At 34.6% G+C, this 15,964-nt stretch overlaps 1 protein-coding gene across 2 annotated transcripts in view; it reads left to right on the top strand.

The window, feature by feature from the left end:
- The window catches only part of GABRA2 (gamma-aminobutyric acid type A receptor subunit alpha2), a 149,632-nt gene extending 134,478 nt beyond the window's left edge, over window positions 1–15,154 (top strand). Inside the window, exons 10-11 of one of the 2 annotated variants that reach the window (XM_061420064.1) lie at window positions 661–840; window positions 8,428–15,154. In XM_061420064.1, the coding sequence (XP_061276048.1) occupies window positions 661–840; window positions 8,428–8,724 (477 nt within the window). In that variant the 3' untranslated portion in view covers window positions 8,725–15,154. The remainder of the gene's footprint in view (window positions 1–660; window positions 841–8,427) is intronic. The other variant, XM_061420063.1, reaches the window with a different exon arrangement.
- The last annotated feature ends 810 nt before the right edge of the window (window positions 15,155–15,964 follow it).

Here is a 15,964-nt window from a genome sequence, read left to right as displayed (position 1 = left end):
CCACTCTTTGCAACCCCATGGACTGTAGCCTGCCAGGCTCCTCTGTCCATGGGGATTCTCCAGACCAGAATACAGGAGTGGGTAAGCCTATCCCTTCTTCACGGGAACTTCTTGACCCAGGAATTGAATCAGGGTCTCCTGCATTGCAGGCAGGTTCTTTACCAGCTGAGCTACCCAGTAAGCCCAGTCCATAGCTAGAATAGCTAAGATCCAAATTCTAAGCTTCTTGGCTGTGAGAATGAACCATAGGGGGAAGCTTATTTCCCTTCAACCAAAAAATGGAAGTATAAATTTCCTCAGGAAAAAAAAATCCTATACTGAATTCTCTTTTTTAAACAATATAATATGGGTTTTATATTAGAAAAGGGCTTCCATTATAGCTCAGTTGTAAATAATCTGCCTGCAATGCAGGAGACCAGGGTTCAATCCTTGGTAAGGAAGATCCCCTGGAGAAGGAAATGGCAACCCACTCCAGTATTCTTGCCTGGAGAATCCCATGGACTGAGGAGCCTGGCAGACTACAGTCCATGGGGTTGCAAGAGTCGGACATGACTTAGCAAATAATCCAACACTATATAGAAAAAGTTGGGTGCTATTGCAATAATGTCAGCATTTTCCCAATAAATGCAGTAATTAATTTCATATTGATGTTTCTTGTAGTCCCCTTCAATAAAAGCTGAAGGCATTACATTAACTTACAACTCAGTGAAGGCAATTCTTCAAGGAGCTAAGCTAATATGGTCCAAGTATATAGCTTTCTTATGGCACCATTTTATCCAAGGAAAGACTTTAGAGTACTTAGAGAAGTGGATGGACTGTATAACCTTCAAACAATCTTCTGTAAGTATCACTTTTCTTAGGATGGTTAGCAGACAAATAACAATACCATTATCTAATTAGGGAGCATGTTGTTTTTTTTACAAATAATGGGCTTTCTAGTAGCCGCAATGACTGTAAAAAAGCAACATTGTATATAGGAAGAGCATAGAGTTGCCACTTTGGAAACAGGGGGTTTTCTCCAAAGACTATTGTATTTAGTGTTATATTTATGAGAGCTCTATTTCCTTATGCTAAGGGACACTCCCTGAGATTCTTTCCAACTCTGAAACGGTGATTGCTATTTTCATTTATATGTAGGTCATTTCAGTACTAAGTGTCTACATTTTAGCTAAAGTGTTTACTCAATTTACTAATGCATCATTTTATCTAATACTCTAAGAAAACCCAGATTGATTTGCCACAATGGTGTAAGACAGTTTGATTTTTATAATTGGGAGTTTCCCAGACTGAACTTAACCTCAGGATATTCTGATTCTTATAAAACATCCTTTAAAAAATAGAAAGTTTAATAGTATGTATTATAATTCCTTCTCATTCCACTTAAGTAACAGCATCAACAGATCTATAGCAGCATAATTTTCTTTTTTCCGTGGATAATGTATAAAAATAAGTCATTTACTGCTTTAGTGTATAACCATATTTTCCTGCTTCTCTTTTATATGTCTCAACCGCAAGTAAAACAATTTCCACACATATGTGGAAATTCCAGAGTGTTATTTTTCAATTGAGCTTATTTTATTATTTCCTACTCTTCTACATCTATAGATGGTGCAATTGAGGACTTTAGGGATAATTAGATAATATAATTGTAGAACACACTATTAGAATCCATTTCTGTCAACCTAATAAATACTTATTGTACTCTACAAAATATATGGTTATATGCATTATATATACTTATATATATCATTCCAGTAGATGTCATTCATTTATCATGAAGCAAACATTTTTTTAAGCTTGATCTGTGCTAGGAACTTGCTAGAAGCTCTGCATTGCCCAATCTCTGCCTTCAAGGAGCTTATAAGCTTTTACAAGGAGTAAAAGAGGAAAAGAAGTGAAAAAGTTTTGTGTGCCACTACAGAGACAAGCACTGAGGTGTGTGGAAGCACATGCAAGGGGCGCTTGTTCAGTAGGTTATTATGTCCCAATAGACGTGATTCTGAGCTGAGTCAGTATAAAACAGATCCTACTAGGGGACTGGTGTGGCTTGATTAGCAGCTGCTAGCTCAATTGTGGTATCATTCACCGGTTAGGAAATACAGTTCAGGGTATCATTCACAGATAGGAGGATGTACAGGATTAGGTTGGGAGTGAAAGTAACCTGATTTCATTTCTGGATATTTTATGTCTTAAGTAAAGTGGCATATATAGGTGGAGAAGTCTAGTGAAATATAATGGGTAAGAATTCTGGTGAGATAATTCAATCATCCCTGTATTGGTGGCAAAATGAATTAAGTCACTTAAAATTAACAGAAATGAGCAGTGCCAAATTGCCTTCATTTCCCTCATCCTGCTTCCATTTGGTTTTATTCTTCAGACTTAACTTTATTTTCTTTACTTATATTTTCAGCCATATCTTGCCTTATTCATCAAAATGTATAGGTGACTTACCTAAGAACCTTAGAGTAGACATATGGAATTAGTAAAATTAGTCTGTAAGCAATTAGATAGTATGAGCTATCAGGGCTCACCTAGTTCTCAAAAGAAACAAAACTTTTTAATCTAGGGACACAAGCTTTAAAAATATATCTCATGGCAGTGAGTATTTTCATATAACAGTAGAATTCATTGCCCTATTTCTTTTCAAGGGTCTCAGGCTTTTAGCATAAGTCAAGGGTTGAAATAAATAAAGTAAAATTGGTGTGTGGGGTCAAAATGACGTGGCCCAAGTAGTTAGCATGCTGATCATCTGGCTTGATCAGAGGTTTGCCTGATATTCAAAGAAGACTTCATAGCATGATGTCTATAAACTTGATTCTTTTAAATGGAAGTTAGAAAATCCCATGGACAGAGAAGCCTGGTGCAGGCTACCATCCACGGGGTCGCAAAGAGTCGGACACGACTGAAGGATTTCACTTTCACTTAGTAATGAAAAGGACAAAGTAATATCTGCTAGTAATGGCCTAGAGTATGGATATTCTTTGATACTATTACTGGCAGATCTGTGTCTTACAAATAACAGTAATAGAACATATTATGTGGACTTAATCTATGTACTCTGCTTTAGAAGATCTTAGAATTAAGTTGGGCTTCAGATGGTGCTACTGGTAAAGAACACACCTGCCAATGTAGGGGACATAGAGGCATGGATTTGATCCCTGGGTCAGGAAATTCCCTGAAGGGCATGGCAACCCACTCCAGTATTCTTGCCTGGAGAATCCCCGTGGACAGAGGAGCTGGGGGCTACAGTCCATAGTGTTGCAAAGAATTGGATGTGACTGAAGCAACTTATCTTGCATGGAGAATTAAGTTACGAATTAGTAGAAGTCAGCTATGATTTTAACAGTTGTTTTTTTTTTTTTTTCCTATACCCATGTTTTAAATTTTAAATCTGTAGGAACAATCTGCTTTAAGACAGATTTGTGGTAATCATTTTCAAATGTAGTGAAGGGAAGTTATTATATCCTTGAAAACAAGATCTTGTAAGAGTCTGATTTAGAAAGGCTTTACAGAGCTGTGGCTAGGAATAGATGTTTAGCCCTGTGAGGTGCCCTGACCTTCATTCAGTAAATTGGTATGAAATTATAGGTGCAAGCTACTGAGTTTCAACTAGAAATAGTACTCATGGCTGTTGTACTTTCCTTGCTACTGGGTTTGAAAACACTCAAGTTTCCAAGTTCCAAGGGAACATTTTGAAGCCAAAACCCATCATCTTTTTGAACTCTTGAGTCTACCTCTGAAGTTTATACTGATATTCAGAAATTGGAGCTATACTTTGAACAGTGAAGAGAAAGTATGATGAAATTCTGTCCTTTGGAATGATAAGAAAAGTTTTGAACATATGTTAGAATGATTTTTAACACTGCTTATTTTAATGTCCAGTACTGGTTGGGATGAAATAAAGAACATCAACATACAGATATAAAAAACTGATACTAGGCTGATATAGACTAGGACAGCCCGTATGGGTTTTTATAGCTGATGTCCATTCAGACTGGTCAGAGTATCTGTTTTGATTTGTTGATGCTTCTGCTCTAGAGTTTCTTAAATATTTTTAGTGTCTCCTGTGTATTTATGTACAATTGAAGGGAATTCAAGTGGGAGGCAGGAATCGTATTGGTAAGAGTTAGTACAGTTTCTGACATGACTGAGTGACTTCACTTTCACATTTCACTTTCATGCATTGGAGAAGGAAATGGTAACCCACTCCAATATTCTTGCCTGGAATCCCAGGGACGGGGAGCCTGGTGAGCTGCCATCTAGGGGGTCACACAGAGTCGGACACAACTAAAGCGACTTAGCAGCAACAGCAGTACAGTTTCTATCTATAGATTCCTCTTGCTGCTGCTGCTGCTGCTGCTAAGTCGCTTCAGTTGTGTCTGACTCTGTGTGACCCCATAGACAGCAGCCCACCAGGCTCTGCCATCCCTGGGATTCTCCAGGCAAGAACACTGGAGTGGCTTGCCATTTCCTTCTCCATTGCGTGAAAGTGAAAAGTGAAGTCGCTCAGTCGCTCAGTCGCTCAGTCGCAACCGACTCATGGCGACCCCGTGGACTGTAGCCCACCAGGCTCCTCCATCCATGGGATTTTCTAGGCAAGAGTACTGGAGTGGCTTGCCATTGCCTTCTCCAATAGATTCCTCTTACAACAAAGGATATTTTACATTTTATGTTTTTGTTGTATAAATGACTAACCCTATACCATAACTCCTGACCCAACTTGAACATCTCTCTTCCACAAAATCATCTTTGCTCTTGTTGAGTTGCTAAGTCATGTCATGTTGCTGTCTCATGGACTGTAGCTCACCAGGCTCCACTGGGATTTCCTAGGCAAAAATAGTGGAATGGTTTGCCATTTTCCTCTCCAGAGGATATTCCCAACCCAGGGATCGAACTCAAGACTCCTGCATTGCAGGCAGATCTTTACCACTGAGCCACCTGGAAAGCCCATAACCAGCACTCCACTCCACTAAATGGTTATGGTTTTCAATGTAATTCAAATGCACATTAGTGAATTTGATCCTCACAACAGTTCAGTATGGCTTTGGTATAATTATCTCTCTTTTAAAACTAGAAGCTGAAGCAAGGAGAGTTTAAAAAACATTCCCAAGGTCCAAATTCTCTATAACTGCAATTAGATGTCATTTTAAGTGATAGCGAGGTATAATTGCAATAATATAAACACTATATGTTAGAACTTTATGGGTTAAAGACATATGGGTTAAAGTCTTTTAGAATACTGACCTAGTGATATAAACTCCAGTTGAAATATTTTGAGAAGAAGCACTGCCAGGGCTCACACAGCTTCCCCAAAGATAAAGTCACATATCAGACTGTTGAAAGCAGAGGCTTGGAAGCCACACACATTTAAGTTTGTGTACTTTTTCAGTCACTTGTTAGACAGGAGACCTGGTCCTGTCATAAAGCCTCTTTAGCTTCCATTTCTGATTGTGTAACTTGGAGTTACAATATAGAACTTGTTTCTTAGCCAGTAGTGAATTTTGTCACCAATGACATGTTAGGCTTAACGCTCAACCTGACATATCCTAGTGCTCATAAGCTGTTAGTTATCTTTACTGCAGGTATATGCTTTCCCATATGCAACATGGGAAAAGCTGTTTTATAACTTTCATAAAGCTACAAATGATAATCTCTCATCCTTTTTCTTTTATGCTCCTAGCAAGTCTGGGAGAATGCCTTATCAGCAAGGGAAAGAGGTGAGGGAGAAACCAGATGACAGTGAAGAACAGGAAATGCAGGCCTGTTTACAAATCCTCCTGAAATTTCAGGGGCCTTTTTTAATTTCACTTGAACATTTTGAGGATTCTTATTCAAAATATTGATACTCGAAATTCTGTTGTAGGTCAGTTGGTGCTCTAAATCTGTTAATTTACACTATGTGGGGCTTCCCTGATATCTCAGTTGGTAAAGAATCCTCCTGCAATGCAGGAGACCCCAGTTCAATTTTTGGGTCAGGAAGATCCCTTGGAGAAGGGATAGGCTACTCACTCCAGTATTCTTGGGCTTCCCTTTGGTTCAGCTGGTAAAGAATCTGCCTGCAACGCAGGAGGCCTGGGTTCCATCCCTGGGTTGGGAAGATTCCCTGGAGATGGGAAAGGCTAACCACTCCAGTATTCTGGCCTAGAGAATTCCATGGACTGTATTGTCATGGAGTCAGACACGACTGAGTGACTTTCACTTTCTTATTCAAAATATTGATACTCTAAATTCTGTTCTAGTTCAATTGTTCTAGGTCAACTATGTACTATTTTGCTTAATTCATTGCTACCTCAAATTTGTTTGCATTCAGGTAACTAATAGTGTGTTTATATTAGTACAGAACTACAGTTACATAGTTTTTCAGGTTTTATTAAATAGTGTTATGTAATATTGAGTAAATATTTTCAGGTTTCATTAATTTGGCTATATGTTATGTGCCTACCTCATAGAAGGAATCAGGCTAAGGTTATGATGGTGAAAAAGACAGATACAGCACCAACTTTCATTGACCTTAGATTCTAATAAGAAGAGTGTCAATCAGATAATCACACAATTAAAGAAAGAATTTACTCATTTTGAAAAAATGCCATGATGGAAATAAACTGGGTGCTCTGAGAGAGTATCGATGGGGAGCAAGGATGGCCTTAGATAGAGTGGTTAGGGATCCTTTTGGAGGAAATAACATTTAAACCAAGACCATAATATGAGAGGAGACGGATCATAGGGAAAAATGGGATGGAGAGAAGCCATTCCAGGATGAGGAAGTAAAACCACTAGGTGGCGCTTCAGATGTTCTGGGGAGCTCCAGTTCTTTAAGTCTATGTACAGAAAGAATCCAGTGAGAGGCAGGGTGATAGATAAGAAGCGATTCATTAGAATAAGATGTTCATGAGACTTAAAAGTGGGCAGGTGAGAGGGTGCCATACCCCAGGGACTCAGTGGGCTACAGTTTTATAATCAAAGGAAGAGAGGGGAGGGGGTGAAGATCACCTTATTCTTCATTTTTTGAATAAACATGATATTTCCATCATTAGTTCCTCCTCCATGTCGGGAAGGGGAGTTTTCTTGTCCCTACATGGTCAAGCCCGGATTGTCATGGCACAATGGAAATGAGTAAAAAGGTGGCAACACATCCTAAAAATGGTAAATCATCTCAGGTTTTAGTATAATGTTACCCTTTCCTTATATTTTTGTTTTTAGTGTATGGAGAAGAGTGTGTCCCAGGAATCATTAATTTATTAAGCTCACTGGGCAGGATGTGGGTCTCATGCCAAAATTGTTTAATTGTTTGGGGGCATGTCTCATGCTTCTGTTGCTTGGTTTTATTGCTAAGCAAGCCTGGTTGGTTTTGTGGTTAAGCCAACCTGCTTTCTAGAAAGATCCTTAATTTGCAGGGGTCTCATACTTTTTTCTTTACTTACAATTCCTTTAGTGGGATTAACTATTTTATTACTTACTTTATCCCTGTCTTACTAGTAAATAGTAAATCCCTATTACTTACTTTATACTCACTATCAGAGGTAGCATAGCCAAAGGCACCAAGCAAAACGGTCCTCTGAATACAAGTGATTTCTATGAGACTGATGTATAATGAATTAAAAAAAGACACCATGGTAAGAAGTGTTGATTTCATTCTAAGTTCCATGAGATGGTCTCTTAAATGAGACTTAAGCTCAGAAATGACACCATCCATTTTAAGTCTTAAAAAATCCCCATGGGGGCTGTAATTTGACTAATTATCTCCCAACTGGGAAAGCACAAAGGAATGCTGTTTGGTCCTAGCAGGAGAAAACTGTGGCCCAGACCAGAGTGGGTGAGAATTGGACAGGGAAATTTAAGGAGAAACAGGATGTAGATGAGCTAGGCAGAAATCCAAATGTTTGTGTTTCATCTTCCTTTAATGTCTTTAGTATTTATTACACTACCATCTGTATATGGATACAATTTTCTACCATTGAGTAAAAGCATTCCTATATGATTTTGATATGAAGGGAAGATATCCTATTATGAAATTAAAGAAATTAAATTTTCAATGCAAAATTTGAGAGCATTCGCTGCAGATGATCATTCCTCTTGTTAAATTATTTCTATATTTCATTTATTCACTCACTCATTCATTCAATGAATATTTCAGTAAATATAAGAGTCAAAAATGTTGTATCATTTTGTTAAAGTTGTATTTTAAGTGTTCTATGTAAACAACAAGAAATGGTTCTCCAGGAAAATGGTACCATTGATTTACTCTGGGGATTTCCTCACCCTTGTGGTTTTAGGACTTAATTAACTCCATTTATTTCCCTAAATTCCTTCCTTCTAATGTATGATGATGCTTATCAAAATACTTTTCTTCAGGATTTGAAACTGGAGTTTGGAAAATATTAAGAAGTCTTAATCCACATTCTGTTAATTCTTGTGTTTTTTCAATAGAAAAAAGAAAAAGCCTCTGTGATGATACAGAACAACGCTTATGCAGTGGCTGTTGCCAATTATGCCCCGAATCTTTCAAAAGACCCAGTTCTCTCCACCATCTCCAAGAGCGCAACCACTCCAGAACCCAACAAGAAACCGGAAAACAAGCCAGCCGAAGCCAAGAAGACCTTCAATAGCGTTAGCAAAATTGACAGAATGTCTAGAATAGTTTTCCCAGTTTTGTTTGGTACATTTAATTTAGTTTACTGGGCCACATATTTAAACAGAGAACCTGTATTAGGGGTCAGTCCTTGATTCTAGGCACAGGTTGTCTTTGAGATGTATAGCAACATTAAACTTGGTTTGTTTTGCCATGTACAGTCTGACTAATAACTGCTAATTTGTGAACCAACATGTACAGTATGTATATAGCATTATAGCTTATAGACCTCTAATGGAGACACGCATTTGCTAACTCATGGCAGAAGGCACCCCATGCCCAATGAGCCATTGCCTTTTTAAAAGATTTACCCTTGGAATTGGTCTAAAGTAGATTTCAGGTGATCTGACTTATTTTCTCTTATTCTAACAGCAATGAAAATGGAGATCCTATAGCACCCTTTATGTACCCTTTTGATTTAGGTCTTACATAGGAGTATTTTCTACTGTTACCTGTAGAGTAAAATAACATTGTCTTTCCAAGATGAATTCCTCTAAATAACAGAACCTCCTATCTGCAACATCAGTTCCCTTCTCGAGTGCTCAGAATCCCTGCTAATATAATTGGAAACTTAGCACACATCTGAAGAAAAACTAGAGATTTGAAATCAGCTTTTAATTACTTTGTTTAGTATCTATTGCCATGTACATACTATGGCATGACAAGTTCAAATAATTATGAATCACCCTGACAAGATGTTCGGTATGCCTAGGATTTAATAACTAGTGGAATGCCATGGTCATCACATGTTTCACATCAGAGTTTATTTGAAAGTAATAATTGAAATCCTCCAGATTATTTTAATCATTGGAAACTACCTTAAATTTAAAAAAAAAGATGATAAATAGGTCTTAGTATTTGCAGGAATGTGTTGCATTGAAATTGATCAGCTAAATTTTCTTGGTGCTGGAAGCTGGAAAAGACATCCAGTTTGGCTGCTGTGGAGCAACATTCATACTGGATTAGAAAATTGTGCCAAAAACTCCCACCAATGAGAATTCATAGGTGTCACAGAGTATATATGAGCACTTATACGATTCTCTCCTTTCCTGTTTACTGCAAATTCTGCCTTAAGGCTTCTTCTCACCAGGACTCAGAAGCCAACTAATTACAAAGAACAGGGCAGTTAATTGGCACATTTTTTGTCTTGAAAGCAGCTCTTTCAGATAAGAATTAATGTAAATTCTGCTTTTGTAAATTGCAACTTTAAATTTCTCTGACTCAAATTTGCAGCTTTGTATACGAGAAGAGGTTTTGGTAAGAGTTGAACATTTTTAAACTGAAACTTTAAAGCATCACCAACAGATTGTGGATTAGTTCACATGCACAAACAAAACACACACACCCACCATTAGCTCAATTAGGATATGTACACAAATATTAGCTAAATTAGAAACTACAGTTTTCAATTTTATATAATTACTAATTATTAATGAGCAAAATTCATTTTCCTTTTAGAATTTAAAATACTCTTTATGCCCCTGAAATATGTTACAGAAATTATTGTGTCTCATGTTATCAGACTCAACATTTTGGGCAAACTTAAAATCCTTTTGACTCACATATACATTAGCAGTTATTAGTTGACTTTTACTAATAGATACACCTTTATGATGGTGTTTTTGTAGAGACATAAGTAGTCAAATAGTGGCATTTCTTGCAGTTTTGTACAGTATTTCAGTATAGTGCATAAATAGGTATGTTCATAAAATCAATAAAAGGAGTTATCTTATGGAAACAAGCAAAATCACAGCAAAAACTGCTATTCCGTTGCCTCGTTTATAATTTTTATTTTTTTCATTTTTTTTTTTTGTTTCAGTGTGATTCTGTTACGTGCTTTGCATGATTGTATTAATACCAAGGTCACAAATGCATCTTATTAACAGAATTTGCCATGAAGACAGCCTTGACATTAAAAATTCCCTCACAAAAGGTAATCCATAATCTTTAATAAAATAAACTTGTTACATGAGCCAATAAATGCATTTGTTTAATTCCCTTCCAAAGCACTGTTTTGGTCATCTAAATAGTTTTTTAAAGTGCACTTTATTCATATACTGCAATGGAAGTTATCCTATTTTCTTACACATTTAAATATATCATAGCTCTTCCAGGTGGTTTAGGGAAGGGTGCAGTAGTCTAAGACAGTACACAATGCTTGAAGGCAAGCAATAAAAATGCTTTGTATGGTATGTATTATTAAACATTTTAAAATATTGTTCTTATAAGTTCTACCTTTCCCCCTTAATGTGTGACTATACATTATAAATTTATAAATATGTACATATGTAAAAATATTTGTAAATAGCAGTTTCTGTAGGACAACAGAAAAAACTCATCTATACCTTTGCAAAAGGCTGCTCTTACATTGATGGTACCTGTTTATTAAAATTTATGGTAGATTGACCAGAAAAGTTATCATTACTTTTATTTTTATTTTTAGTTTCAATTGTTAAAATCTTATTTGAGCCTGATAACATCTTGACAGTTGAGATAGTCCAGTCATGTGGATCAGGGTTTTCTATTATTTCTTTAACTTTCTTTTTTTTTTTTTTAAACACACTTCTTAGCCTTTTAAAGTTTAGATAAATTGCAGAAGCTTTAGTCTTGCTGGAGAGAGGGAGGATGCGCCATGGTAAAGGATTTTAAATTATAGAACAAGGATCTTTACAATTATTCTCCCTTCCATGAATCCTTTTAAAAACACAAAATAAAAGTGACATGGATTTATTAAAAATAAGATTCATAACTTCAGAAAACATTTTAAATAAAGTAACAATGGTCTCTTTGGCCTATAATATCATTATTATTTTATGCAGTTGTATATTGACATAAATAATTATGGTATGTACAAAATGTAGATAAATACATGTACATATATAGAGATATAATCTCATTATTGTATAGTTACTGCTCTGATTAAGCTAATATTTGTTCAACAAATATTTTTTACCTCCTACTATTTTCCATTCCATGGGGATGGTGTTAATACCACTCATATCATGTCCACAGAATTTAGTTGAAAATCAAAGTGCATCTCATTCTTGTAAAAGACTTTAAATCAAAGACCAAATATAATATATAAGTTAATTTATCACTGAGAATTGATTAATGAGTTATGAGATCACGAGTGTGCTAAGATGGTGGCTGTTTTGCTATTTGCTTCTATTTCTGTTTATATTTGTTTGAATAGAAAATGGAACTAATATAAAACCATTAAATAATTTTTTTAAACTTCAGTGATTTTTAAAGTGCCAGTCTTAATGTTTAGCAATTTTTTCAGGGATCTATTTCGAATTTATCTCAGGTTTGGATAAGTGATCCCCTAGAGCCACATTGCCAATTTTTTTAAAATAGTTCATTGTTTATTTAAAAAGAGCACAAAAGCTATCATTTCACTTATACTTTTTTGGTATATATACATATATATAAAGTTTTCATGATATGGCTCTTTTCATATTGCTGGTTGAAGGAACTCAACTCTGCCATGATGTCATAGATCCTAAAAGGGCCCCAAAGCTGTATGGAGTCTGTTGATATTGTACTTTGACATGGCCTGTCATCATTCTAATGTGAGGATAAGCGAAGTAGCTCAGGTCCACCTTCTGCAAAGTCATGGTTCTTCAGCATCTATCAAAAAAATTTTTTTTTCAAATGCTTCATACTTATTACACTCAAACAGTGCCTGTGAAATACCAAAATATTTATGACTCGTTTGAAATTGGGGACCTTATTAATAGCTTTATTATATTGGTTTTCCTGTTATTAGTCTTCTGGCATTCCTATATCCATCTGCATATTTTTGAAGCAATTCTCAGATTTTTTTTTTTTTTTGCCTATAAAAAGAATCAGAATTTCAAATTATGAGTTGATTGATTGCTACCCTGTAATGCACTTATTTTCCTTTTAATTTAGGTCTCTGGCAACCTTGGGTTTACCTCTTCTTAATCCAAAGTATCCAGAAGCATAAAATTAAAACTGGGAAGGGGTATGGTTATTTTTTAACACTTGCATACTTAGAGACCAGAGACACTGTTTAAAAATCACTCATAACAGTATGGATAAGACAAATAATGATATTTTTCTCTATTGAATTCATGCTTTAAAAATGAAATTCAATATTTAATAAAACTCTTAATATCCATAATCTTGCATTTATATGTAAGATACTAATCTTTTTCATTAATATTTATACACTCATATTTTCATCAAATTCAAAAATGAATTTAAGATCTCAAAAAAAGGGAAAAAAATTCAAAGAGAAAAACCCACTTGAAAAATTTTTATTGCTAGTTAAACCTAATGAGGCACTTTCCCTTTTTAAGTCCTAAAAAAAGTGAGAAATTATACATACATAAATATATACAGAGATATTTAACAATCATGAGTCTATTAAGGTAAGCATCATGATTAAAATACTAAGATAGATTAAGTTCATGTGAAAGGCATTTTGGAAAGGTAATTAAAGTTTATTTCTTATAAGTTTATATCACTTTCTCAAAAGTTCTTAATTATCCAACATATTTAGATCACAGTTTTCAACCTTATTTAGGTCAAATATTCTATTTTGCCAGTTTATATAAAGAACTTTTTTTAATACTTATATACTCCACTTCAAATCATTTTCTCTATGATGAAGTTAATACATAAATTAAGATTGCCAGTAGGAAATGCCAAGGAATAGGTTTAGGTGCCAGTTTATAGTAATACTCTCAAAGAACCTTTAAAAAGGCCTTAGCTTTGATTAGAAATAGGGGTGTGTGTGGGTGTGTGTATTTTCCAAGTATAAAAGAATATTTTGAGAAATTTAAACAAATTTATGAAATAGAAACAATTTCTTTTATAATGAATGTACTTCCAAATGTAGCTCTTGTTAAATTGATAATTAATTTAGTTAATAGAATAGTTTTTTTCAATAGATCCAACAAATTTATTCACTGGAATTTAGTCTTGAACCCCACATAGTTAGAAATATCCTTTATACAAAGGTGTAAATGTTTTTCTGATGTATTTTTGGTTGGCTCTTTTGAGCCATTAAATTTAAAATAATATAACAATTGTGCTTGTAAGATAAGATAAAAACATCTTTGAATTTCAAGTTTCTCAATGGGAGTTTGTTAAGGCCTCTATTATATTTAATAGTCTGTTGATCATTTGCAAATAAGTCATCTATATATGTGACTGATTAGTTCTATATCTTTTTTAAATTGTAAAGCAACTAAGAATCCATTTTTTGTGAAAGAAGCTATTCCCTAACATTGGTTGCAATTTAGTTTCTGGCAATATATTACATTTTTCTTTTTTGGTCTATAGGTATAATAATGTATAAAAAAGATTGAAGTTGATTAAGCACACAAAATACTAAGCACTTCCCTCTTTATTTTTCTCGTTTCTTAAAAAAATGACAGTTATTTTAGGGGTTGGAGAAAATTTATTTGCTATATTATTGGTTCTATGACATTCAAAGTCACTGAACTTCAAGGATTATTTATTAATTTCATCAATTTGTTGCAAATTACTATTTATAGAAAGAAGTCTAATCTGACACCATATAAATGTTGGTGTTGACACTGTGTTAAATTAGCTTAGTTGGTATAAAAAAAGTTTTTTATGCTTTGTTTATAAGACTTAGTTTACCACAACATGCTGCCCAAGTAGGCTTATATTATTGGATAAATAAGTGTAACTCCAACAAAATTGATTTGTGAAAACAAATGGTATTAGGAAAGCAAAACACAGGTGTTAGACACAGAATTACTTTAGGGATGAATGATGACATAAAAATTTGTCCCAATTATTTATTTTTAAATACTCAACACAATAGTTGAAGCAGTTGGCTGTGTTTTAAACCCAGCATAATATGTGAAGAACTTTAATGTATGATTGGAAAGACCTAAATGAAACTGAACTTTGAGTTACAATTTTCATGAATTAAACATTACCATCCATGGATAAGTGCTTGATTGTAGATCTTGGACACCTGCTCCACACTTGACTTCAAGTTTATTGGTATCTAATTTTTTAAAGATTCTTTTGAGCAGATAAATATTCAGGTTTTAGGGTGCTCCAAATAGGATTGTGACCTTTCATGAAATATTCCCATTAGAGGTCACATGCATGGAAACAAGAAAGCTTCATATTTGTTGCTAAATCAGAAAAGTAAAAAACAAAATGGAAAGGAATGTTTTCCTCTTGCTACGTATTAATAATACAACTACATGCATAGAGAATGCATGACAAGGTTCCAACACTAAACTTTGAGCATTCAGTAATCTGAGATTTTAAGGTGACAATATGCTTGTATGGTAGGTTTTCTAGTTTGAAAAAAATCATTCTAGAGCTAATAATATTTGTAATTTGTGACCTTGCTGTAACTGGGAAAAGTCACTATTTTTTGTATGTAAAATAATTTGACCTTTATTGAATGTGTCAGTATGCTTGCTGTTTAAAAATTCCTAATTAATCACATGCAGATTAATGCTAAATGTTATCTTTTTTGTACTTATTAAAATTAATTTAAATATATTTGATCTGAAAATTGTGGTTTTTTTGTACTCTAATCATTCATTACATGTTTGCTTACAAGAATTGAATTTACTGTAAATGTGACTTTTTATATTGGGATATAACACTAACATTTTATAGTAGTGATTTTAACGTTATCAGTTTCTTAACCTTCTTTTTAAAATAAAAAGGTTATAGGGTGAGAGAAAAAATCCAAATCTCCTTTGAAATTTTAGGGGGAAGGATCATGAATAGTTAACATTAGTCTGTTTAACACTTTGAAAGTGGTGCAATGGAAAACACAGGTTCGATGCAGGATACTGGATGCTTGGGGCTGGTGCACTGGGACGACCCAGAGGGATGGTATGGGGAGGGAGGAGGGAGGAGGGTTCAGGATGGGGAACACATGTATACCTGTGGTGGATTCATTTTGATATTTTGCAAAACGAATACAATATTGTAAAGTTAAAAAAAAAAAGTTCACCCAGATAATTAGCTCCCTTCTATCATAAATGTGTCACATTTACATGAAACTTAAATAAAATAAATGATTTTCTTTTATTTAGATAGACTCAAGTTCATCATTCCATTTGTTAACCAGAAATCTTGCAGCTTTCCTGTTCAATCTATTCCCTTAATTTAATGCAATATTATGGAAATTATTTCTTCTTCCAATCATTGTTATTATTGCTAATATCACTGAAATTAAATGCTTTTAAATTTCAGAAAGTTAAAATAACAAGGCAATTTTTATTACTATGGTAAGTTCTCATACAGTATTTCTCAACCCTAGCCACACTTTAAAATTACCTGAGGACTTTTCACAAACAC

This window comes from Bos javanicus, chromosome 6, assembly GCF_032452875.1.
Source record: "Bos javanicus breed banteng chromosome 6, ARS-OSU_banteng_1.0, whole genome shotgun sequence".
Lineage (NCBI taxonomy): Eukaryota > Metazoa > Chordata > Mammalia > Artiodactyla > Bovidae > Bos > Bos javanicus.
Note: the sequence above shows the minus strand (reverse complement) of the source record. Positions and strands in the feature narration are given on the sequence as shown.